The sequence below is a fragment of the Rosa rugosa genome, chromosome 4 (genome assembly GCF_958449725.1).
Source record: "Rosa rugosa chromosome 4, drRosRugo1.1, whole genome shotgun sequence".
Lineage (NCBI taxonomy): Eukaryota > Viridiplantae > Streptophyta > Magnoliopsida > Rosales > Rosaceae > Rosa > Rosa rugosa.
The window spans coordinates 49,781,087-49,806,510 of record NC_084823.1 but is presented as its reverse complement, the minus strand read 5'-3'; the positions used below and the strand labels follow the sequence as shown (position 1 = coordinate 49,806,510).

Sequence of the window (25,424 nt, the reverse complement as noted above, 5' to 3'; positions counted from 1 at the left end):
GAGGCGGCCCTCCCAACACGTTCCGTCACTTCATCTTCTCCGGGCGAGGTCGTCAATTCTGGTATGGCTCACAGCCTCTCTCATGTATTGTCTTATTCTCATCTTTCTACACCCCATCGGGTTTTCACTGCTAACATTAGCTTGCACCGAGAACCATCCTCTTTCTCACAGGCAGTACAAGACCCTAAATGGAGAGAGGCAATGCGCTTGGAAATAGAGGCATTACAAGTCAACAAAACGTGGAGTTTGGTGTCTCCCCCAGCACACAAGCAACCCATTGGATGTAAATGGGTCTACAAAATCAAGCACAATCCGGATGGAACCATCGAACGATATAAGGCGCGCTTAGTGGCCAAGGGTTATAGCCAAGTTGAGGGACTTGATTATCGCGAGACATTTGCTCCTGTTGCCAAGCTCACCACCGTGCGTGTTTTGTTAAGTTTGGCTGCTCTCCAAAATTGGCACCTCCATCAATTAGACGTCAACAATGCTTTTCTGCATGGTGATCTTCATGAAGATGTTTATATGCAATTGCCACCCGGATTTGAACGAAAGGGGGAGAAACCCGTTGTCTGCAAGCTACACAAGTCGTTATATGGACTGAAACAAGCCTCTAGGCAATGGTTTTTGAAGCTTTCGGCAGCACTCAAGGCTGCCGGCTTTCGACAGTCATGGTCAGATTATTCTTTATTCGTTCACAATCATGGTGGCACCTTTACCGCTCTCTTAGTCTACGTGGATGATGTAATTCTGGCGGGAAATAGTTTGGATGATATCACAAAGACTAAAGCCTTCTTGTCAAGTCAATTCAAGTTAAAGGATATGGGCAACTTGAAGTTCTTCCTTGGATTAGAGGTGGCACGATCAAAGCGAGGCATTGTATTAAGTCAACGGAAATACGCCTTAGAAATTCTGGAGGATACGGGGTTTCTAGGAGCCAAGTCTTCGCATTTTCCCATTGAACAAAACATATGTCTCACGCAAGGTGATGGAAAATTGCTACAAGATGCATCAAGGTACAGAAGGTTAGTTGGACGTCTCATCTACCTTACTATCACAAGGCCAGACTTGGTTTATGCAGTGCACACTCTTAGTCAATTCATGGACAAGCCACGAGAGCCTCACTTGGAAGCAGCTTATAGAGTATTACGGTACCTTAAACACACTCCTGGGCAAGGCATACTTCTACCCTCTAGTGGGTCTTTGGAGCTAACGGCATATTGTGATGCGGATTGGGCAAGATGTAAGGATACAAGAAGATCAATTACAGGATATTGCATATTTCTTGGTAATGCCCCAATTTCATGGAAGACAAAGAAGCAAAGCACGGTCTCTCGCTCAAGTGCTGAAGCCGAGTATCGTTCCATGGCAACAACTTGCTGCGAGGTAACATGGTTGCTATATATTTTACGTGATTTGAATGTTAGGCAAATACAACCAGTGAGCTTATATTGTGACAACAAAGCAGCAATTCACATAGCTTCTAATCCTGTATTTCATGAGAGAACAAAGCATATTGAGATTGATTGTCATGTGGTGAGAGAGAAGATGCAAAGGGGGATGATAAAGACACAATATGTTAAGACCCAAGAGCAGCCGGCAGACATTTTTACAAAGCCGTTGAACTCGAATCAACTTCTGACATTGTTAAGCAAGTTGGGAGTGATTAACATCCACTCCAACTTGAGGGGGAGTGTTAAGAGTGAAGATTCTTAACATTGGCATTACATTATTTCATCACATGTTCCTACTGTTGCTTTCTACCTTTTGCTTTTCCTTCGGCTACTTTTACTCTCCCTTGTCTCCTGCTGCTTTTGTTCCCTTTGTCTCCTCCTTAATTGAAGGAGGGTTGTAACTCTTGTATATATTGGCAGAGCCTTTAATCAATTAAAGACATAAAAACAGTTAAGCTCTTTCTCTGTTTCTTTACGTTATGATGGTTTTGGGAGCTGGCGGGTGAATATATAGGTCTTGGTGTCGGTTGGAATTTACATGTATTTTGCTGTCATATAGTACTTTTCTTAACCGTCAAGGAATAGGATTTTCTGTTTAGCCCAATTTGTGTTGTCAAGAAATCATATAGACAGGGGAGGATCCAGAGCACCGACGTGCACTTGCACCAACATGAATGGATAATTAGATTACACTAAATTCTTGATTATTAAAAAAAAGTTTGATTATAAATATCAAAGGTTTGAGATCACCTTATAATAATCACTTGCACCGTCAATGTGTATGTAGAAAAATTTCTAGTTGTGGAATTCTATTGGTTGGATAACCGTATATCACTTCAAAAATAATAAAGTTGTAAACAATAATTGATAAAATTTGAGCATTTCGATTACTAATTGATTTTGGGTTGAATGTATAGATGCTTGTTTGTGATATTCAACGACATTATGGGGCTCGTGTATACATGTATGCATCTAGTCATTTGTTGAGAGGGGGTGTTGGAAAAGTGTGTAACAAATCTTGCAAATGTAAAGCTTGAGATATCTTTTGTAATGAAACTCAAATAACTCACACATTAAGAAAATTATCAAAACAATTTGCTTTATGCTAAAACCATGTTTTGGTTACTCTTCCATCCTTCTATACTTGTTTAGCGAATTTGAGGTTGGGTTCCTAATAATGACCATGTCATTTTGAATTTTCTTAACTTCTTTCTATTTGAACCGCCTCATAATTTCATATAATCTCACATGCATCAAAATTGTAAAGTTTTAACTCTTAATATATTCTCCCTCACAAAAATTATTCGATAAAATGTCTCTGAGCTTCATCAAATTCCCATAAAAACCACAAATACTGTTTGCTAGTTAAGCATGTGCAACACATTATCAACAGCATCAGAGTTGAATTGCTACTCCTACGGTCCTATCCAAAGGAATGATAAAACTTTTTTGATGATATCAAAATCATCAATACACCAATCCTCTATATCCTAATTGTCTCGACCCCCTAGGCAGGCACAAAATTCAAGGCACCGCCACCCCTTATCTCCTCCTCCATGATTTAATCACTTGCATCACATCCCTCATCACCTTACGCACATAACGCCATGCACCGAAACCATTCAGCCCATGACGATAGTACTCTTCGCCCCTATCCACTGCTTCACATACGCCTCTATATATCTGACTATACCATTCCTCATTTCCACTATTCCATAACAAGCATAGCATAGATTCTTAGAGGGGAAGGGAAAACATGATGGGAGTTGGCTCGTACGGGTACCCTGCACCAGCGACGAACATGAACACCGGTGCAAGAGGGGGCTACGATGCCCCCGATGGAGTTGAAATTTGGGGACGGTATGACCAAGACTATGCGAAGATTCTGAGCAAGGAGGCTTTGCAGTTCGTGGTGGAGTTGCAGAGGGAGTTCAGGAACAGGATTAAGTATGCATTGGAGTGTAGGAAGGAAGCTAAGAGGAGGTACAATGAGGGTGGTCTACCCGGGTTTGACCCCGCCACGAAGTTCATAAGGGAAGGGGATTGGGTTTGTGCACCAGTCCCGAAAGCGGTGGCTGATCGGAGGGTGGAGATTACAGGACCTGTGGAGAGGAAGATGGTCATCAATGCTCTCAATTCTGGAGCAAAAGTTTTCATGGTGAGAATAACACACTTTATTTATGATCAGTTTTAACTTTGGTACATATATATTAGTTAATCTCTATAGGTGTCACGCCTTGCTGAGGTGTTTCCGCCTGCACAAAATGACAGGCATAGTAAAATTTCAATAATAATTTAGATATTTCTTCATTACGTGTTTATGTTATACTCTTTTAACACATTTTAGAAGTTCTATCAATATTTTATATATATCTTCAAACTCTAGACTGACTACTCGATAGTTAATACTTTTGAAGAATTTCTTAAAAATCATACCGTATTTACCGACTATATCTATTTCCTGCATGTAAGACCCACCTAGCTAGAGAAGTGAATATAAGTACCGAGTATGAACTCAAGTCACAAATAATCATAAACTGATGTTAGTACGACATGAAGCGACTTTTTTTACTTGGTTAGGCTGATTTTGAAGATGCACTTTCACCAAGCTGGGAGAATCTAATAAGAGGCCAAGTGAACCTGAAAGATGCTGTGGATGGGAGCATAACTTTCCATGATAAGGCCAGAAACAGAGTCTACAAGCTCAACGATCACAACATAGCCAAGCTTTTTGTGCGTCCAAGAGGTTGGCACTTGCCTGAGGCTCATATTCTCATTGATGGAGAGCCTGCAACTGGTTGCCTTGTCGACTTTGGTCTCTACTTCTACCACAACTATGCAGCATTCCGCCGCACCCAAGGTGAAGGGTCTGGACCTTTCTTCTACCTCCCTAAAATGGAGCATTCACGGTAAGGAATATTCATTATTTATACTTGTTTGTTGACAGTTCAAACAGAGTTTTCCAATTGATAATGGAAGACTGACACAAGCTGCACAATTTTGGCTGCAGGGAAGCGAAGATATGGAATTGTGTGTTCAAGAAGGCAGAGAAGATGGTAGGGATAGAGAGAGGAAGCATCAGAGCCACTGTTCTGATCGAAACACTTCCAGCTGTGTTTCAAATGGATGAAATCCTGTATGAGCTTAGGGATCACTCTGTTGGTTTGAACTGTGGAAGATGGGATTACATTTTCAGCTATGTCAAGACCTTCCAGGCTCACCCTGACCGCCTATTGCCTGACCGGGTTCTAGTTGGCATGAATCAACATTTCATGAGGAGTTACTCTGATCTCCTCATCAGGACCTGCCATAGGCGCGGTGTCCACGCCATGGGAGGCATGGTATGTGATTCTTGATCTCCATTATTTGTGTATGCCTAGCTATAGGCATTTCTGTCACACATATATAGCATCATTATGCAGTCATACACAGGCTCTGTGCATTTCATACCGGTCATAATGGCCTAAAAGTCTTTATTCCCTGGCTAATCGAATGATATGGAATTACAAAGTAATGTTCCCTCGCGAAACAACCTAGTATGTTAAGTTGTTAGACTAAGGATCCAGACCATAAATTGAAGAAACAGCCATGGATATGCAGAACCATATACAAGCTTTGTGCATCTCTTGTAGTCGTACACACGTATGGGACTAGCTAGTTCTTTCTTAGCTATATAAAGTTTTGTTGTTTGAAATGTTGAATACATAATTGCATGAGTATTAATGAAGGATGTTTATTTTGAATTGATGAGCAGGCAGCTCAGATTCCAATCCGAGATGATCCAGTAGCAAATGAAGCAGCATTGGATTTGGTGAGGAAGGACAAGCTAAGAGAAGTGAAAGCAGGACATGATGGAACTTGGGCAGCACATCCAGGACTAATCCCAGCCTGCATGGAAATCTTCACAAACAACATGGGCCACAACACCCCCAACCAAATCCAAACCATGAGGCGAGAAGATGCATCCTCCATAACCGAAGAAGACCTCTTGCAGAGGCCTAGAGGAGTCCGAACCCTGGAGGGTCTCCGGCTGAACACCCGGGTGGGAATCCAGTACCTGGCAGCATGGCTAACTGGAGCTGGTTCGGTGCCACTTTACAATCTCATGGAAGATGCTGCAACAGCTGAGATAAGCAGGGTTCAGAACTGGCAGTGGATCAAGTATGGAGTGGAGTTGGATGGAGATGGACTTGGAGTGAGAGTGGGGAAGGAGCTGTTTGGTAGAGTGGTGGAAGACGAAATGGAGAGGATTGAAAGAGAGGTCGGGAAGGACAAATTTAAGAAGGGAATGTACAAAGAGGCTTGCAAGATGTTCACAAGGCAATGCACAGCACAAACTCTAGACGATTTTCTGACTCTCGATGCTTATAATCATATCGTCTTGCACCACCCCAAGGCATCATCCAGGCTCTAAATGCACCTCATCAACATCATCATCATCGTCTAGTTTTACCTCTGTTGTTGTAGTCAAATCAATAATGTACTCTCTCTTCAATAACTGGATCGACTTTCAGTTTTACATAATGGAGGATGTGTAAGACCTTATTGAACTAGACATCAACACTTTCTGCAAATTGACATTGTGAGGAGTTTTAGAGTTTCAGTTTGTAACATCAGAGTATTTAATAAAGCTTGTAATCGAAAATAGTTTTATTAATGCAGTCTGTTTTTGAATTTGAATTCAAACATGTATGGTTATTTAGATTAATCCATTCAGATAAACATAAGGAAGTTATAAGGCAGTTGCTTAATGGAAGGAACTGCCACAACAGTTTTTCTGATATAAGGAGGATTACAACGTCCTCATTTGATCCCTGCTAGAACACCAAACCTCAAACAAAATTGTCCCATTAACAATCTGAGATTGAGGGTGCATCTAGGAGAAGCATCAATGGATTCTGGAACTACATCCTGTTAGTATCATATACTTTTATCAGTTTTGTTTTCTAGATATAATGTTCAATATGCAGCAGATTCTTGATTCATGTTGTTCTAGAATTACAATCTTATATTTGGCATAGCCTTGTTAATAATCAAGTATTTAGATGTTCAGAAATAAATTGCATTCTAACAATTGGTATCAGAGCCTACTATGCTCAAATTAAGATTGTTAAGATATTCATGTTTCGGTTCAAGTCTCATGATCACATCTTACATATTGCTACATAACAGTTTCATGTTCTGGAATCCTTACTGTAATTCAAATTTGTTCGATTAATGCATAAATGTTGCTTATATATGTTCAATTTGTGATTTTCAATTACACTACAAGATTGATAAAATCATCATGCTTTATTTATGATACATATCTCTGCAAGTTGATTAGATGGTGTATTACAATATTCCTGAATATGTGTTTGACAGAATATAATTTCAGAAATCGCTGCATATATGATCACAACATAGTATGCTGCCAAAGTAGCCATGTATTCATGATTATATGCAAACTGAAGTGTTTTCTGGATCATGATTATGCATATATATATATCCTGCCATCAAAATGGTTGTTATGTAAATGCATAAACTGATTCATTTATCAACAGAAAACAAAAGACTAACTTATACTTAAAATTAATTTGATTCTAGTTTCCAAAGAAATTAGTATTCAAACATTTGGCTATTTGAGTAGCATATACATGTCATTAGACATTCATATGATATCAAAGAAAAGTGTGTCACAAATGACACCAAAATTCTTGAAAATACCATAGTCTGCTGATCAATGTATTTGCACTTCATTAAAATGTTGTTCAAAATTTGAATTAACATTTGGGACATATATTTCTAGTGCATAATTTCAGTTTTACAGCACTAGTATGACTGACTTAGATTGAATTGCATACAGCCATGCATTTTCTTATAAGTATCAATCAGATTCAGTTGCTCAATGAATTGAACTTAAGAAATAGAAAGGTGGAGTTGAACTGCATCTAAGAATCCAAGATTTTGATCATATGTTGAGGGAGGAACCACCTGCAAAATTAATTGTAAATAAAGCAGATGCAAGAGTCTAACATGGAGAGGATGCGTCGAGAAGGAATAGGCAATGATGATGAGATACGGACAACGATGTTGAGGGAACTCAGGCTTTGGGCATCTTAAAGAGGGCATACACTTACTCGAACTGTAAAGGGGATGATATATTATTTTTGAGCTCTTAAGATGTTGGTTTTCTGGATTCTGCATTAGAGATGGACATTCGGGAAGGTTCACAAGAAATTGGTTCTATGATGCGAGACATTGGTTTGGACGGTTTGACCTCGGAGAGGTCACATTCTTCCAGGAGTTTAAGTAGAACAAGCAGTTGTGTGAACTCATTGTACAAAGGTCATGAAGTTGGAACTGCTTTGATGAAATATATATATATATATATATATATATATATATATATATATATGTATATGATTGCATGCCAGATATATGGAAAACAAAAGGCAAAGAAAGATCTCCATGCTGATGAAATTTTATATCTGATGAAAACTAAGGAAGCACTTCGAATTGCCTATATTGATGAGGTTTCAACTGGCACGAATGAGAAGGAATATTATTCTGTTCTTGTCAAAAAGTATGATAATTAATTAGAGAAAGTAGTTGAATTCTATTGCATTAAGTTGCCTAGTCCCTTAAAGCTCGGAGAGGGAAAACCAGAGAATCAAAATCATGATATTATGTTCAATCCTGTTGATATGAACCAAGACAATAACTTTGAGGAGGCATGCAAAATGCAGAATCTATTGGAAGAATACAGGCACTATCATGGTATCCGGAAGCTTACGATCTTGGGAGTTAGGGAGCATGTCTTTACTGGTTTTGTTTCACACTTGCTTGGTTTATGTCAGGTCAGGAAACAAGTTGTCATCTTAGGACAGCAGGTGTTGGTAAATCCTTTGAAAGTTCGAATGCATTATGGTCATCCAGATGTCTTTGATTGATTTTGGTTCTTGAATTGAGGTGGCATCAGTAAAACTTTCAGGGTGATTAACATCAGTGAAGACATTTTTGCTGGCTTTAATTGTACTTATTTGCATGGAGGCAACGTCACCCACCATGAATACATCCAATATTTGGACTATCTCAACTAGTGCATATTTTATTGAACATTCAGAAAAGTCAAAAATTTCAAATTCTGCAGTTCAGAACGAGGGATAAGAATTTTTAGAACTCATAGAGCAACTTGTTATAATGAGATGTTCGACCAAAGTGAAATAGAAGAAAAAAAAAAAGAAGTTCAAGAGCAGAACATACAAACCAGAGTTTAGAAGAAATGAAATGTCTCACAGTAGCCCAACTTTTGTGAAGAGAGATGATCGATAGATGAAATTGTTTGAGCAACTGTGCAGCGAGCTATGCGCTCTAAAAGTGGCCTCTTGATATTAAGAACAAGTGATATGTCTTTTGCAAGAAGATATTTCTGAGCATCTCAAGAAATAGATTTCTCCACCAGAAGGATCAGGGTGGCGTGCTTCGATCTTTGCTACTGTCATCTTTAAATGGTCCATCTCCTGCTGTAAAAGAGTATCAAAACTTGACAATAGGTTAGAAACTCGCTGGTACTCAAGACCACCACCAAGAATCATGAACCGAGGTTTCTCCATTTGAGATGAAGAGAAGTTTTTACTCTTCGCATAAGCACTCAATGAAGGTAAGAATGAAGCTACAACACTTCCTCCTGGGCACTTCCACGAGCATAATATTTCAGCAGCAAGCCAGGATCGAGTCGGCTTTTCATTTGTTGCTTCCACAAAGAGAGGGAGAGTATATCTAACATAACCCCCAACAGCTCTATCAATCCCAATTTCTGATATCATCTTGTCAATAAATGAAATTAACTTGCAGTGGCCAAAGTCTTGGATAAAAAAATCCTTGGCAATTATTCCCTCTGGCCTGCAAAAATTATGAACTATCAACAAAGGCCATCTATCACCTCAGCAGAGAAGTTGGTCCAGCAGATTTTGTTCCTTATAGGGACCCTGAGAGAGACAGTCCAGAATTTCAAGCTGATTATATTGTGTGAAGTACTATCAGGTAATGTATCTTCTTTAGTCGATCAGTCAGTCATTTATGAAGTCATCATTTGATATCTATCATTTGAATAAAATTAAGTTTCAACATTTGGTTGCTGTATAGGTAGAACATGTACATATGCAAAACCATGTACATATAAAGAGCCTGATACTGATATACTAAATCAGTGAATATGTACATATGCAGAAAAACTTGATACTGATATGCCAAATCAGTAAGTTAATACAGCTCTTTATCTAGTTGAAATTAATTTTGGATCAAACATGTTTTACAAATCGATTACTGTAAATAAAGTAAACATGTACAAGATCATACTTGAGGTAGTTTCATGTAATTTTACTTGCTGCATTGTGATCATAGAAGACTAGTGATTTTCCAATTCATTGTAATCTTCTGTAGTTCAATGCAGTTTAGCAAAATTGTCAGGACTTTGAAAAATAGATGATGTCCTTGAACTCTTGTGCACACTTAAGAAAACAACTCAACAATGTAAGTTGATTTTGTATGATATCTAGTTCAGTGGGAGATTGTAAGACCTTATTGAACTAGACATCAACACTTTCTGCAAATTGACATTGTGAGGAGTTTTAGAGTTTCAGTTTGTAACATCAGAGTATTTAATAAAGCTTGTAATCGAAAATAGTTTTATTAATGCAGTCTGTTTTTGAATTTGAATTCAAACATGTATGGTTATTTAGATTAATCCATTCAGATAAACATAAGGAAGTTATAAGGCAGTTGCTTAATGGAAGGAACTGCCACAACAGTTTTTCTGATATAAGGAGGATTACAACGTCCTCATTTGATCCCTGCTAGAACACCAAACCTCAAACAAAATTGTCCCATTAACAATCTGAGATTGAGGGTGCATCTAGGAGAAGCATCAATGGATTCTGGAACTACATCCTGTTAGTATCATATACTTTTATCAGTTTTGTTTTCTAGATATAATGTTCAATATGCAGCAGATTCTTGATTCATGTTGTTCTAGAATTACAATCTTATATTTGGCATAGCCTTGTTAATAATCAAGTATTTAGATGTTCAGAAATAAATTGCATTCTAACAGGATGATCATATATATATGGATACATATGAATTCCTGTTGTTATGTGGTATGATTGAATATAACATATGATCAATGATATTGATATTTTCATATTATCAATGTTTTTAATTACATCATTATTGTTTCAGTTACTGGAAAATAAAAACAAATTTTTTTGAATGGTTCTAACTTGAGAAGATTCTGTTCCTGAACTAGAGATAATTTTTTTTCTTTGCTGTAAGCTTGTGGTATTGGTAAACACATAGGGCTCTTAGTCCTAATGATAAGAATCAAGTTTTCTGGTTGAAGGGAAAATTTCAAGAAGAGTACATGAAGTATTGGTCATTCTAACCTTTCGTGAATCAACTTTTGTTAAAATCAAAACGGTACATCAAGTTCAAATTTCTACCTAAGTTTGGTACATGCCGTCATCTTTTTCGTTAGCCTTATGTAATTATTCATTTATTAAAGGGTAATATAGTATTTTTACAGTTTTTCTTTCTCTCTCTCTCTCTCTATCTATCTCTCTCTCTCACCCCCCCCCCCCCCCCCCCCCCACAGACCCAACCCCTTTCTCTTCCTCCATGACCGCGACCACCACATCTCCTCCACCTTCCAAATCCACACCCACCAAACCCAACTCCCCATCTTATCAAACCCAGAATTCAAATAACTCATTTTGCATTATCATCCCTTCTTAATCTCCCAAACCCAACTCCCCATCACTACCAAATTCATATATTAATTCAATTATGAAAATAGGATCACCCATCAGTAAGTTGACAACCAGTACCAAATTCATGTGTTAATTAAGAAACATGAGCTCACATCAATGAGAACAGAATCTGTCCATAAAGGAGAAAAAGAAACAAAAGAATGAACAAAATTATTTTCTACACCACTACCTACAACATCAACAAGGAGTTGCTCAATTCATGCAATTGAGTTGTCAGGAACTCTCGGATTGAGCATCTGAGCAGTACCCGCTCGGGGGTTCAGCTGGAATTTGTGATCCATCTTCTGGATCAAGTTCCGGCGAGTCAAGCCCAGGCCACCATGGAGTACAAAACGACGTCGTCCAGTGAGGAGGAGGGTGGAACTGAGAATGTGGAGGATTATCCCATGGTGTTGTTGCAGATCCTTATGTACAATGAGGGGCCGCAGGACGAAGCCTTCCGGGGGGTCGAAGATGGCGTCGTATTCGGGATCGTCGGTGGAGAAGAAGGTGGTTTCGATGGGTGTGGTTTGGCATTGGGGATGGGGGTGGTGGGTCGTGGAGAGGAGAGGAAGAGATAGATGGGTGTTGGGGGTTTGGGAAAGGAAGTGGTGAAAGGGAGAAATAATATGTTTGTTTTAGTTAAAAAAAAATTAAATAAAAAGGGCTTTCTATCGTTTTGATTGATTTGCCCCTAAAAATTTAACAGAAAGTACACTCACTAACGGAACCCGTAACGGCATGTACTCAAATTGGGTAGAAATTTGAACTTGATGTACCGTTTTGATTTTAATAAAAGTTGATTCACGAAATGTTAGAATGACCAATACTTCATGTACTCTTCTTGAAATTTTCCCTCTGGTTGAATAAGGACTCCTAATTAATAAAGGAATTGGTTAATTGTTTCATTTCCCTAGTCATCCTAGCTAGGTTTATTGTTATCCCAGTAGCTTATGGCTTGTGATGGACAGAATCTCTGTGCCTTGCAGATCACGTCCAAATCTTCTAGTTGATTCCAGTCTTGGAGGCGAAGTCCACATGCTGCCTAAGTTTAGTTCTTTGTAAATCTCTAGTGTGAGATTTTCCACAAATTTGAAGATGGTATCAGAGCCACAAAGCTAAATTTTTCGTTTGCAACCCTTACCCTCAGTTTCAACTAGCACTGCTAGATCTATAGATAGCACTTATCCTTAGTTTGCAATTCAGATTTCAGATTTCAAGAATAAATAATAAAACCAAAATTCCGCTTAGACCCTTGTTGAGCTAGCCTTATTTTTTTCCCACTGGTATTAGAGATTTATGTGGAAGAAACAAAAGAAAAGAAAAATGTGAAGTACTATTTGTACATGCAATTTAAGAAGCACGTTAACAGGTTGAACCTTAACATGCTCAAGGAGCAAAAGGAGCCTCCTGACTTGGAACTAGCGGCAGATTTTCTCAATAAGGAGGGTCTCCCCATTGGAATGGGTGCATTTTTACAAGATTCTAGTAAGAGTAAAATGTCGTACATGGTTGGGGGAGAGAGAATTTGGAAGAGGTGGCCTAGCAGTGGCCTACACAGCCAAAGGACTAGTGGGGTTGCTTGCGCGCTACTAATGGCACTCTGCACCGTCAAGAGATACCGAACTGCACTTTCTGAATGATAGGCTTCCATCTCCGGATCAGTATCAGTATCTCTTTTGCGGAAAAGTCTGCTATGCAGGTGACAACAAGTTCTGTCTCGATCATTTTGTCTGGAGAAATTAATCGTACTTCATTTTCATAAGGTGTAGCAACATTTGATCGATGTAAAATTTAAAGCTGATGTTCCCAGTGATGATGGAGGAGGAGGGAAACACTTCTACCACGACAATCCACTGTGTTATTATCAATTTGCCGATATTGATTCACGGTTGTCAAATCCACGTCGATTCGAGGAGAACTACAAAATTCCAAGGCTTTATGATTACCACATATTCCACTATTCCAGGATGCTTTTGTCATGTACATTTGCTCTCTTTCTCCCTCTTCCTGTTTTTTTTTCAGTGATTTGAGCATATATCAACTGTTTTTTTTTTTTTTTTTTTTTTTGTTAGCGAATGAAATTTATTAAAGAAAAGAAGGTTACAAAGAGAAATGAGGTAGGACAAGCATAAGGAGCGCCGCTAACCTCCTATAAAAAGAATACAAATTAACGAAATCGAAAATTAGGAAGACCTAAATGGTCCCTATTACAATGACTCATCATAAAATCTGGAGTTGAATCCCACCAAGTAAAGCCATCTGATGAAGCACCATAGTTGGCAAGGGCATCAGCAACTTGATTGCCTTCACGAAAGATATGGCTAGATTTGAAATGCATTTGAGAGATACGATGCAAGCAATTGCTCCACTGCACACGAAGCCTCCAAGGCACCAGATGAGGAAAACGGAGAAAAATAAGTATAAGGGAAGAATCCACCTCTAACCATACATACTTCCAATCTCTAACTCAAGCTAGTTCAATAGCCTTAATGACCGCCATGACCTCTGCAGCCACAGAACTAGGGATATCAAGAGTAGAAGAGAAAGCACCTATAACCAAGCCTTTATAGTCTCTATAAACACCACCATAGCCAGCCTGGTTGGAGTCCACTTTCCATGCACCATCAGTATTAACTTTGATCCAACCAAAAGGGGGGGGTTAACCAGTTTACTTCAATAATTCGAGGCGCCCGACGAGGTTTGCATATAGCACCCATTCTTTTAATGACACAAAGCTCCTGCACATTATTGAACATGCAACCCGAAGACAACCGACTTAAGGCGGCAACATTACTACAAATTAACCGGCAAGCTTGTGACACACTAACTTCAATACCCTCATATCGAGCCCGGTTTCTGCAAATATATCAACTGTTCTCATGCATTCTTTCTCATCATTTTCTTTTCTATTACTTTCTGGTGATTTGTTGGTTTTTACTTTTATCCATCACGACTTTCACCTGCATTTGCTCGACTATGTGACAGGACCCGCCCCAGATTTCACCCTGAAATCCGAAGTGGCCCTGCGGGGCCCACTTCGGATTTCAGGGTGAAATCTGGGGCGGGTCCTGTCAGTTGGTATCAGAGCAATACTAATCCACTAGGTAACAAAGAAAACAGAAATAGAATGAGTACGCGGAAGCAATGCTGTTGGCTATGCCTCGACTCCATGTACGCCCGACCTCAACTAATTTCGCCTGCAAACTGGGCAATTGAAACCGAAGGGCCCAGGGGAAAAGTATTGAAAAACACGTTAGCGTGAATGGACAAAAATAAACAAATTAAAACCAAATGTATTTCATACTTTCCCACATTTATTTCTTTAAAAATCCCGATGCATGCAACAATTTAAAGAAACACAACTTTAGTTCAGCTCAAGAAAACCGACTAGCCCCGCTAGCCACAACCAAGCAAATAGGAAAGAACTCTGATACTCTTGGCGTGTGGGACACGTCGTTGGAAATGCATTTGTGAGAGATGGGGGAAGCCTTATGTATTTTGGATTTACTGGATTTTCGGTTATGTTTCCCTGTGCCATACTGAGGGGTGATTTTATCATGCTAGCATTGATTTTCCGCCTTTGTGGCGCGGTGATGGGATCACCGTAGCCCTTCCGCCTTTGTGGCGCAGGTTACTGTCTCTGTGACAGTAATTCTGTAGCCCAGTATCCTATCGCTACACTTAGTGGCGTAAGGGTATATTACGGGAGTTATGGGAGTTCTTTAGCCTGGGAGGCTATCACCCAAGCCTGAGTGGCTTATTCGTATGGCTATCATCTTCCCCTACTCATTATATTATTGCTGGGCTAGCGGGGTCTAGTCCGATTCCCTTAACCAGCGGGGCTGGTCTTATTTTTGGTCGAATTTCTTCTAAGGTGGGCCCCGCAGGGCCACTTCGGATTTCACCCTGGTGAAATCCGGGGTGGGTCCTGTCACTATGGCTATGTTTGGTATGGCTGGGCTTTTCAGAAAAGCTGGTTTCTGCTTATTTATGAGAATAAGTGGCTGAAAAGCAAAGCAGGTAAACGGGCTTTTTATAAGAGTTGTCAGTGGCAAAGTGTTTGGTAAACTCAAATTGGCTTGTGTTTTTGATTTGTGGAATGACCAAATTGGACATGAGAGATTATTTTGCCTTGATTGTTTGGTAATACAATGTTCTTTAAATGCTCTCGTTATTATTTTTAATCTTTATTATGTCCTTATTAATTTTTGTTAACTTTCAATTTTTATAAATCATGGTGACCATATGATTAATATTGGACAATTTTAAAAATAACTTATACAAATATATTAATAACATTAATAACAATTGGTTTCTGATTCGCTTCAAGTAACCACAAAAAATATCATAACATATTCAAATGTTCACATTATTACGCGCATTCATCAAACTTTGAGTAATGCTATTTCTTATTGTTTCCATTTCTTGTGCACCATGACCATGATATTCTTCTTCTACATCATCATCAATTTCTATCCCACCACTTGACTCATAACCTTCTCTTTCTTCACTGCGGACAAAATGTCTATCACCATGTGCATCTCTCTGTATATAATTATGAAGTGTCATGGTGGCAATGACAATCTTTACTTGCTTATTAAATGAATAACCTTGCATGTCCCTTAAAATCTTCCACTTTTTTTTCCAAACACCAAATGTGTGTTCTATAACGCTTCTAAGGGAAGAGTGTGCTTGGTTAAATACCTCCTTTTCATTTCTTTTTTCTTGCCTACGGTATTCTTGAGCTATTATAGCAAATTTCCGAAGTTGTAGGATTTTAGAAAATCATTTAGAGGAAAGAAATTACTATGGTACAATCCTAGCCATCCATAATTCCACCGATTCATCACAACCGTCGGATATTAAGTAGAAGAGGCCTATATCTGTTGGACCACATCAGAACAATCTAGGAGACGCGAGAGAGAACCAGAGTTCTCTGACCCGAACTGCAACCCGCGACCCGATCACTTGACCAGACCAGAAATCGCTCCTCCGGCCACCTCTCCGCGGCCGACCACCGGCAATAGCCTCGTCTCGCCGTCACCTACATCCTTGCTGTCTCGGATTGTACACGCATCGACGGTGAACGGAGAATCGACGACTGGAAGCTTCGAGACTTCTCCGGCGATTCCGCGAGTTCCGGCGACTCCGGCCACCTTCTGGGCTGCATTTGGTATGAAATCTCATCTCCTCGTCATACTCTACAAGCCTATACAATTAGATTTTGAATTTGATCGAGTTTTGACAATTTCGTTTCTGGGTTCCTCTCGTCACCGACGCCGGCGACTTCCCCGGCCTTTTTAGGCTTCGTTTCTTGCTCGGCTGCACCTACAGGCCAACAACCAAGAAGCTGGTTGAGTTGCTGGCGTGAAGATCATCCGTTCGTCACCATTCTAGTCTCGGCAGTGAGTTCTGGGAACTGAGTTTGGGTCGATTGAGGTCGATTTCTGGTTTAAATGGCGTCTGTGATCAGAGGGAGATCGAGAGACTGATGCGGCATCTAGATATCAATCGAGGGTTTCATGGCAATCGAGTGTAATTGCTTCAACCAACGGAGGGTAGAAACCGGTATTAGCGAAACCTCATTAATCTACAGTAACCAGCGCCACAATAATCTGCCAGCTTCTGGCTTCTAAAAGCAGGGGGGAGTCTGCTTCTCCTTTTTGATAGAAGCCGCAGTAGCTTTTGGAAAAAGCTGAGGATAAGCTGAGTTACCAAACGTTTCTAGCTCTTCTGCTTATAAGCGAGGGAGCAAAAAAGCCCCCCCAAACGCAGCCTATATCGATCAATTCGGTAGATATATTCTGTTATTTAATTATTTAGTTTTTTGTCTCAGGTCCGCGGAACCTAACAGTGAGCGTAAAACCATGAGCAAAAGCTTGATTCAGATTGCATCCATGGAATAGCAAATTATGATTAGGTAGATTTGATTCTCTAGGTGTGGATTGTCCAGGGTTGGGAGGGGTGAGATAAGGCATCCGCAATCAACTACCTTTGTTGATGATCAAATCTACATGTTGTTGTTGTTGCCAATGACAATGGAGGCAAACTGTAAGCTTTTACAGCAAGAGTCCACTGTTTTACCATTGAGTTTGACGATATTCCTACAAGGTTGCAATTCCTCATCGGTTCAAGGACTAGGTGCTTCCAAAGCTTTATGATCACGGGTAAAGTTATGGTATGTTAACATTTCTCATACATGTCATATTTCATGTAATATTTATCACTTTAAGGATTCATGTTACCATTTTAAGGATTCATGTGGTAACTAGAAAAAATTCTCATTAAGATAAATAAGGTCCTCGTTAAAGTAAAGTAGGTAACTAGAAAAAAGTACTCATTAAGGTAAATAAGAGCATCTTTAGCAGACATTCTATTTTGGCTCCTTAGCTATTTTGGAGTGCATGTTTAGTTTTTTATCTATGTTAACAGCTGCACTGGACTCCTAAGTGACTCTCCATTATAACTTTTAGCTATCTCACTCCTAAATATAGAGAGGGAGATGAAGCTCTCTATAATTTAAAACATTCATTTTAAGTTATTTCATGTAATTTATAACTGTATTTAAACTATTTAATCTTCATTTAAAAAATAATATAAATTCAAAACTATATAAAATAGAGAGCATTGATGCTGACGTATTTCTAAAGTGGCTAGTCGAAATGAATTTTTAGCTATTTTGGCTAAAATTTTACAAAAAAAAATGACCAGCATTGCTTAAGTCCCTACATGTGTTGTGTAGGGCTAGTCAGGCTTTTTGCATGTGTATGCACTCAAAGTGTTTTGTCTGTTCTAGGTAGGTGGCGAGCTCCTTGCTTCATCAAATGGTTGCTACCACCTAGTGGCAGGGTGAAGCTAAGTGTCGTTGGATTTATCTTCCGGCGTAGGAAAGCTGTGCAATTGGTAATTATGCTACGTTGTAATCGAGTTACATATCGAGTTATATTTCCGTTATGTCACCGCCATGTCAAAGTAAATGGAGTAGCCATTAGTGCACTCTTTGCTAGTTGGTGCTTGGTAGAATACATGTATTTTGTAGAGATTCTTGATATCATTTCGGGACATACTCTAGATGCTTATTGTAATCAGGAGTTAGGCTCAATGTCCCCCCTTGTATTCGACAATTTCATTAATCAAAGCTTGAGGGCAGCTGCACCAGCCCTTTATTAAAAAAAAAACAAAAACAAAATGACTAGCATTGCACAGATCTGTGGTTCTTGTTAGAGTTAAGTAGGTTTTCATTTCAGTAACTAAGCGGATGTTTCATGATGTTTCATATATATGGAATTGAACCGGAATTATTAAAGCTTATCTATTCGATCTATTTGAACTTAAAAAAAAAAAATCAAGTCCTAAAAAATGGTAACTATAGCAACAGGTTCTTATTTAAGTAATTAAGTCTTAAAAATTATAATTGTATATATGTTATATGTTAACATATTGTAAAATTTCCTTTATAATTACATGAAGTTTCAAGATATTTGGTCCGCATGGGGAAGATAGAGGTAACAAGCATATTATGGTTGGGGTAGTACATGCATAACCTGCAAGCCTGTAATTTCTTTCCTAATTATGTTACATTCTATACTCTATAGAGGGCTGAGAAATAGTTTGATAGCTTCACTATAACAAGGAAATTTGACCCCAACCAAAAAAAAAAAAATTGAAACAAGGATATGCAAATATTTTTGGAGACCATTTTGGAAGCTTGTAAGGAAAAGAAACCAGAGAGCTTAGCTACTACTATAAGAAAAGATAAATAAAATAAATAATAAAAATGAAACCTAAATTTGTTCTCTAGGTGCCTATTGTAATCAGGGGTTAGACTCATTGTCCCCCTCTTGTATTCGCCAGTTTCATTAATTAAGGCTTGAGGGCAGCGGCACCAGCTCTTTATTAAAAAAAAAAAAAATGAAACCTAAATTTGTCTAATATTGAATTGACAAGCACAGTACCATTTGGTCTAGTGACATAGTTTTTTCTTTGTAAGTGAGAGATTGTGAGTTCGACTCACGAAATACTAGTTCTAGCATTTGAGTTGTTTATCTGATCAAAAAAAAAAATATCAAATTGACAAATATGGAATGAGAAGAGAAAACCACTTTCAGAATTTTGTATATTATGTTTTTACCCTGATTGTAAATTTTCCATGGTGAATAGATAAGTAGGATAAATGATAATTTGTGTATCATGTTTTTTCTTTGATTATTTTGTAAATTTTCCATGATGGATAAATAGGATGAAATATTTACTGAACAGAAGTTTATCCTTTGTAAATCTTTCCCCAAACTTATATTTTAAATCGGATAAAAAATATATATATATATATATATATATATATATATATTTTTTTTTTTTCAAGCCATTAGTTACTTATCTTTTAAAAATTGCACTGTAAAAATAAATTAAGATGTATGATCCAGCAGAGGTTCAACGTGGTTCAATAAAAAAAGACCATTGAAGATGGAGTGATGGAGGCAGACACTTTAGCTCAGACTTTCATAGTGAATCCCCACACAAAAACATATCCAACTCAACTCATCCACCTGTCCCAACAACCCTCATGCAACTCTTTGATTCCAACCCCAGCAAAATTTAAGCATATGCAGCTTTTTCATTCCTAACTAGCTAAAATCAGTTAATCAGACTCTTTGATTCAGATCAATCCAAACACGTGTAACCTTTAAATCCTTTACTTTTCCTCTACATAACGTGCCAGAACAGTGCATGATGAACAGTCACAACTAGCTCTTAGGAGTTGGAGAATAATAAAATTCTGTGTTTGTGTGCCCGAACTGCTAGCCTAGTATTATAATAGCTCATGCGGTGTCGTACCAGTTAAGAACAACAACTCAGATGATGAAATCAAATATTCAAATCTGCTTCTCATTATCATCACCGCATGTATATACATATAAACAAAAATTTAAGCAACCCAGGAGATAAACAAAGCAGAATCAACGTGGAGGAACAGAATCAAACATATTCACAGATTATTAAAACGCCGAAAGCTTAGCCACTAGTTACTCTTGGTCAGTTTAGGAAGAAGGTTCATACGGCTTTGGTGCTATACCGGCCCAGACACAGCGCAGCTTTCACGTCCAACCGCCACGCAAACCCGCCTCCCTCCATTCTCCACACGTCACAAGGCAGCGTGATGGATCCACACGTGTACTGCACTCTCACTCTGCACGTAAACGCCGGGTGAGCGAAGGCCACCGCCATCACAGACGCCGTCTCCTTCACCACCAGACACACCGTCACCTCATCCGTCTCGTTCGCCTGACCCACCATGCTTCTGTACGCCCGGTTCGTCCAAACAACCCTACAATAACCGTCCGATAAGAACCCCGGACACGTGTCCGTCTCCAGGCTCATCCTCCTCTCCTCGTCGGTAAACCCCAGTCCTGCTCCTTCCACCCACGTATCGGTGACGCAGTCCACCGTCACGTACGACTCGACCACTCTCACCGGCCGCAAAGCCGGCATGTTCACCACCTTATACTCCGGACCGGTATTCCCGGGAAAAATCTCGAAGCTCGGCCACGTGGCTGAGCTACGCTCTTCCGGAGAGTACTTAGGTTCCGGACTCTCCGGCAACAGCGACAGAGTAGTGACAGCACCTTTCTTCTTATCAGGCGGAGAAGAAGCCTTCCGCTTTCTGTTATTGCACCGCTTGTCTCTCACATACCTTGATCTCTTTCCCCTTCTACAGTTCTCGCTATTCTCCGGTGTAGATCCGCCGGAGACTGACCCTCCAACCGGCTTCGGAGCGATTGGACGGAATCTCAGCATTATTCTATCCAGCTTCGACATATCATAAACGCCACCACCTCCCCCATACCTCGCTATACAACAACCGCCTCTCCCGTCCATCTCTATCTCTCTTAACTCTCTCTCTCTCTCTCTCTCCTCAACAAACCTCAAGTGTTTCAGATGGTCACGCAGTGGAGGTAGAAGAGTGGGGCTGGTCCGGGGGGTTGCATTTATACGGAGGAGGGAGTCCCTCTGCCTCGACACGTGTGGGAGCAGACACGTGTGAGTACAGTTGCAGCAACAGCGCAAAGATGGGATTGGTTGAGAGCCGAGACGTGACGATGGGGCCCATATGACCGTTGTGATTGGGCCCCGTAAAGTGACCAATGGGGGAGCGAGAGGTGTCTGGTCACATAAAGAGGTGGGAGACCGCTGTGCATGGGGTTTTGGGTGACTGAAAAATCTGAAAGCGGCTTCGAGAAGGTGGACACGATGCGCTGAACGTTTTCAGGGTTTCTATTATCTGAGAGTAGGACCAAGTGGACGGTTTTGATGAGAACGTGGAGGTGAGATTGGGGTTCGGCCGTTGGATTTGGTTTATTCTGTCTCTGGACTCCGTGATTGGAGAAAGGAGAAAGGATAAAGGTCTATGAAGAACTGCCTGTTAGTGAGTTGACGGTATTGCCCTCGTGTTAGATCTTGTCTGGCTGGGTATGGAAAGTGACATGATTTGATTCTAGTGGTGGTAGTTATTGTTTACTCCTTGTGGTAAGGTTTCAGCCTACGACATAAGAAAAACCAAGAACAGGAAGCACTAGCGTGAGAGTCCATGACCTATGACTGTGCTTCTGTTGTTTTCAGGATAAAATGATAAATATGGGTAAATGGGTCTTTTTCAATTATGTGTATTGTTTGGGATCGATCGTTAATTCGTTGGCAAATACTTAGGTGGGGTTTCCCCACCACGTGTCCCTACGGCAGCCCAATCAGGAGGAAGAAATTTTTGTCTTTTCCGAAAACACCCCTGCTCCTTAAATATATAATACCCAAAACACCCCCCTGCTGGGAGGTGATTGGTCTGCCGTAGGGACACGTGGTGCGGGTGCCCCACGCAAGTTTCTCTTTAATTCGTTATTGACTCACCAAATTAATAATCACTTACGAGCAATTTTCTTCTGTTGTTACTATGGGGAAGCTGCAAAGACTTCCTTTTAAGTGATCCACAAATATGAATCATTATTCAAGTAATTTTATCTTCAATTTCTGGTTATAGTAGGGGGAAAATCATAAAATTATAGAACATGAAAACTGTTCAAAATCTTCAATTTTCTATAACGCTTTCTCACAATATGAATCCAAATAAAACATAAAAAGATAGTTTAGAGATTCATTCTATCTAGCTATATCAAAAGTGTCCTTAAATGACATTTTGTAGTCATCATATAAGCCGAGAAGTTTAAATTGGGTTGACTAAAAATATATGACCAGGCCATGTTAGCATGATAATGAACCGACCTAAATGAGTATAACTACAAATTAGGAATTACATAGAAAAATTCAACCTAGGACAACTCTAATAAGCAATCTTAAACTCAGTTTCACAAGATTCAAACACAATGTTTGTGACAAGTGGGTCGCCACAAACCTGCGTTGCCAATATCTAGGTGGCTTAAACCCGAGAGGTATTGAGTGAATTAGTAAGGTCAAATACGTATGTTTTCCTATGTAAATTATAGTTAAAACGTGAATAATCGAGTTAAAATTGAAATCTAAGACTTCTGATTTTTTGTGTCTATTCTAACAAAAACAATAACAAACATTAAATGTTGTAGGGGCACTTTTGGTAGGGGTTGTACGGCAGTGAAATCACCATGACCAAGCCCAAAATCTATCCCTTTTGTCTGAGTTAGCGAAGACTAGGCCCAGCAAACTTCGAATGACCTGAGAATCCTAGGAATCTTGCTGTTGTGTTCTTCCCGGCAACTTCTTGTATATGCACAACAGTGAATTGAACATTCCAAAAGAGGCTTGGCAAAATGCGTGTGGCGTGGGAGCTAGAAAAGTATGAGTTTAAGGAGAAGAGGGTCCCAATAATGTTGTATACTAGTTGAGGTTTGTGAGATAAGGGGGTTTGGACAGAAGGTGAGTTTGAAAGGATGGAAAACTATGGATGGATGTGGGAGAGAGGAAGCATGGGAGAAGAAGAGTGCTAGAGAGCTTGCTAGCACACTCCATTCTGATCTCTTTCTTGGTTAATAACATTGTTATTTATATGCAATTCCAACAGCTAAAAGAATCTCGGTGGAAGGTCTCTACTGCTAGGTAAAGAGATGGCTTGGGTTAAACGTGTGTATTGGATTTTGCAATGTGTCTTGGTCTGTCAGGTTTTGTCTAAAGAAGATTATGGAATAGGTTTGGCAGATTTTCTACCGTGATTTAAGCAAGATTTGCTGCTGTGATTGAGTCCCGTTGTTACACATGTAAGAGTAAAATCAATGCTGTGTAAAAGAATGCTACATTTGAGAGGAAATCATTGTTTGTGTAAAAAGATGTTGGTTGTTTGGTTTGAAAGAGAGTTGTTATTATGATAAATAAGGCTTGTCAATTTGTGATATCTCTTCTTCATTTACCCGTATTAAGAGTTAGGTCGTTGTGCATGAATTTTGGTCCCAAGTCCAAAATTATCAACGAGCCTAAAACTAATAACGGGACTCATGCAATTCTGTTACTTTCCACACCACACCCATTCTTGTAAGCCTCAAGTGCGTGAATGTGGCTTGGGTCCACGTGCGTGGTGTGATGTTTGCTGGTGTAATTTGCCTCGAAATATGAATTGGGCTTGTTAGCTGGATTTTTGGGTGTCAACAAATGCAAAAGTATTAGATATTCCTCTTGGGAGTAGAAGAAGGATAATGATTGGTATAGATATATCATCAATGTCATGACATTATCATCTAAATAACTAAATTGACCTTTTGGTCCACAATCCTAATGCATTAGACAAACAATGCTCCCTTTGAATCGACATTAGTGGCACATAATTTTACATATGTACATCAATAAAAAGTCCTTTCTAATTGGAACAAATGTTAGAGTGATCTACCACTATCAAAGCACTTAAAGGGGTATCGATCCATCATCTCATAGGGCGCTTAAAAGAAGAAGTACACGCACTCTTCGAGTGATTAATTAAAAAATAAGTTATTTAGAAAATATCTGTGCATCTAAATATGAAATTACGCATCTTTCCTAACCAGTAACTTGCTCCCTACTACAAACAAAAATAAATATCCTAAAAACCTAGAGAGAGCCGCCTCTGCAGTCGACAAAGAAATCTGATTCTCGTCCGGCGGCACGCCCTCCTGGCGTCGTCGTCGGACGGGTTATAGTGGACCCAATGTCCAGATGTGGATGTCCCCTGATTAATACCAATTGAAGGGAAGGCTGCATGATGTTGGTGATGTTGTCCAGATCGCGGGGAGGCTCCGTCAGGTTCCCGTGCAGACGGTGGGACGGTGGCTGGTGGGTTTTGATCTCCCCAAGATTGGAGTGCAGACGGGGGGAGGGGAGGTTGGCTGGTGGCGACGAGTCAGTGGCGGCGAGGTGGGGATCTGAAGTGCTGCGATCGGATAAGATTGTTCCGATCTGGTTTGGGCATGCTTCTATCTTGTTTGGAGCCGCTGTGTGGCAAGGGGTGGAGAGGAGATGATTCTTGCCGGCGTGATGGGGTTGAAGGACGGACGGAGGGATGGTCGACGCCTGCTCGGTGCGACGGGTCTGTCGCCGGTGGTGGGACGACGGGGTCTCTGCATGCGAGATGGCGGCATGGTGACACGAACAGCCTATGCTCTCGGAATTATGCTTAAGTTTGGGCCCACTGTTTGGGTCCGGCCCAAGTTGTTTTATGTTTATTTTTTACAATTTTTATTTGTTTAAGTTCTCTAGGTTGGATGTGTTTTATGCAACCAATAAAATCCTACATATATTGTGTAGGCCTAATCGGGCTTTGTGACTGGGTATGCACTCTACGTGCATTGTCTGCTCTAGGTCGGCGGTGACTTATTTGTTTTGTCAAATGGGCGCTACCGCCTAGTGGCCAGGTGAGACTAAGTGTCGTCGGATTTACTTTTCGGCGGCAACGTAGGAGGAAAGTTGTGCTAAAGCAGGTAATTATGCTATGTTGTACACGAGGTACATATCGAGTTTTCTTTCCACTATGTCACTGCTATGTTAAAGCAAATGGAGTAGCTATTGCACTCTTTGCTAGTTGGTGCTTGTTAGAATACAAGTCTCCTGTAGAGTTTTCTGATATTATTTCGGAAAATATTCTAGATGCTTATGGTAATCAGGGGTTTAGGCTGAATGTCCCCCCCTTATATTCGACAGTTTCATTAATCAAGGCTTGAGGGCAGCCGCACCAGCC

The 25,424-nt window shown here is 39.9% G+C and overlaps 2 protein-coding genes and 1 non-coding gene across 3 annotated transcripts; 2 read left to right on the top strand and 1 right to left on the bottom strand.

Moving 5' to 3' along the window:
• Positions 1-3,080: 3,080 nt before the first annotated feature.
• Positions 3,081-5,981, top strand: LOC133746231 (malate synthase, glyoxysomal). Its single transcript, XM_062174408.1, has 4 exons — positions 3,081-3,612; positions 4,035-4,363; positions 4,465-4,795; positions 5,209-5,981. Exons 1-4 carry the CDS (start codon positions 3,211-3,213, stop codon positions 5,866-5,868), a joined length of 1,722 nt encoding a protein of 573 aa, XP_062030392.1. The 5' UTR covers positions 3,081-3,210; the 3' UTR covers positions 5,869-5,981.
• Positions 5,982-7,578: 1,597 nt separating this feature from the next.
• Positions 7,579-7,657, top strand: LOC133707567 (small nucleolar RNA J33). The gene has a single exon (XR_009845183.1). It is a non-coding gene; the product is annotated as a small nucleolar RNA J33 (small nucleolar RNA).
• A 12,445-nt stretch (positions 7,658-20,102) lies between these two features.
• LOC133745287 (uncharacterized) lies at positions 20,103-21,175 on the bottom strand. Its single transcript, XM_062173345.1, has one exon. It carries the CDS (start codon positions 21,119-21,121, stop codon positions 20,297-20,299), a length of 825 nt encoding a protein of 274 aa, XP_062029329.1. The 5' UTR covers positions 21,122-21,175; the 3' UTR covers positions 20,103-20,296.
• Between the last annotated feature and the right edge of the window lie 4,249 nt (positions 21,176-25,424).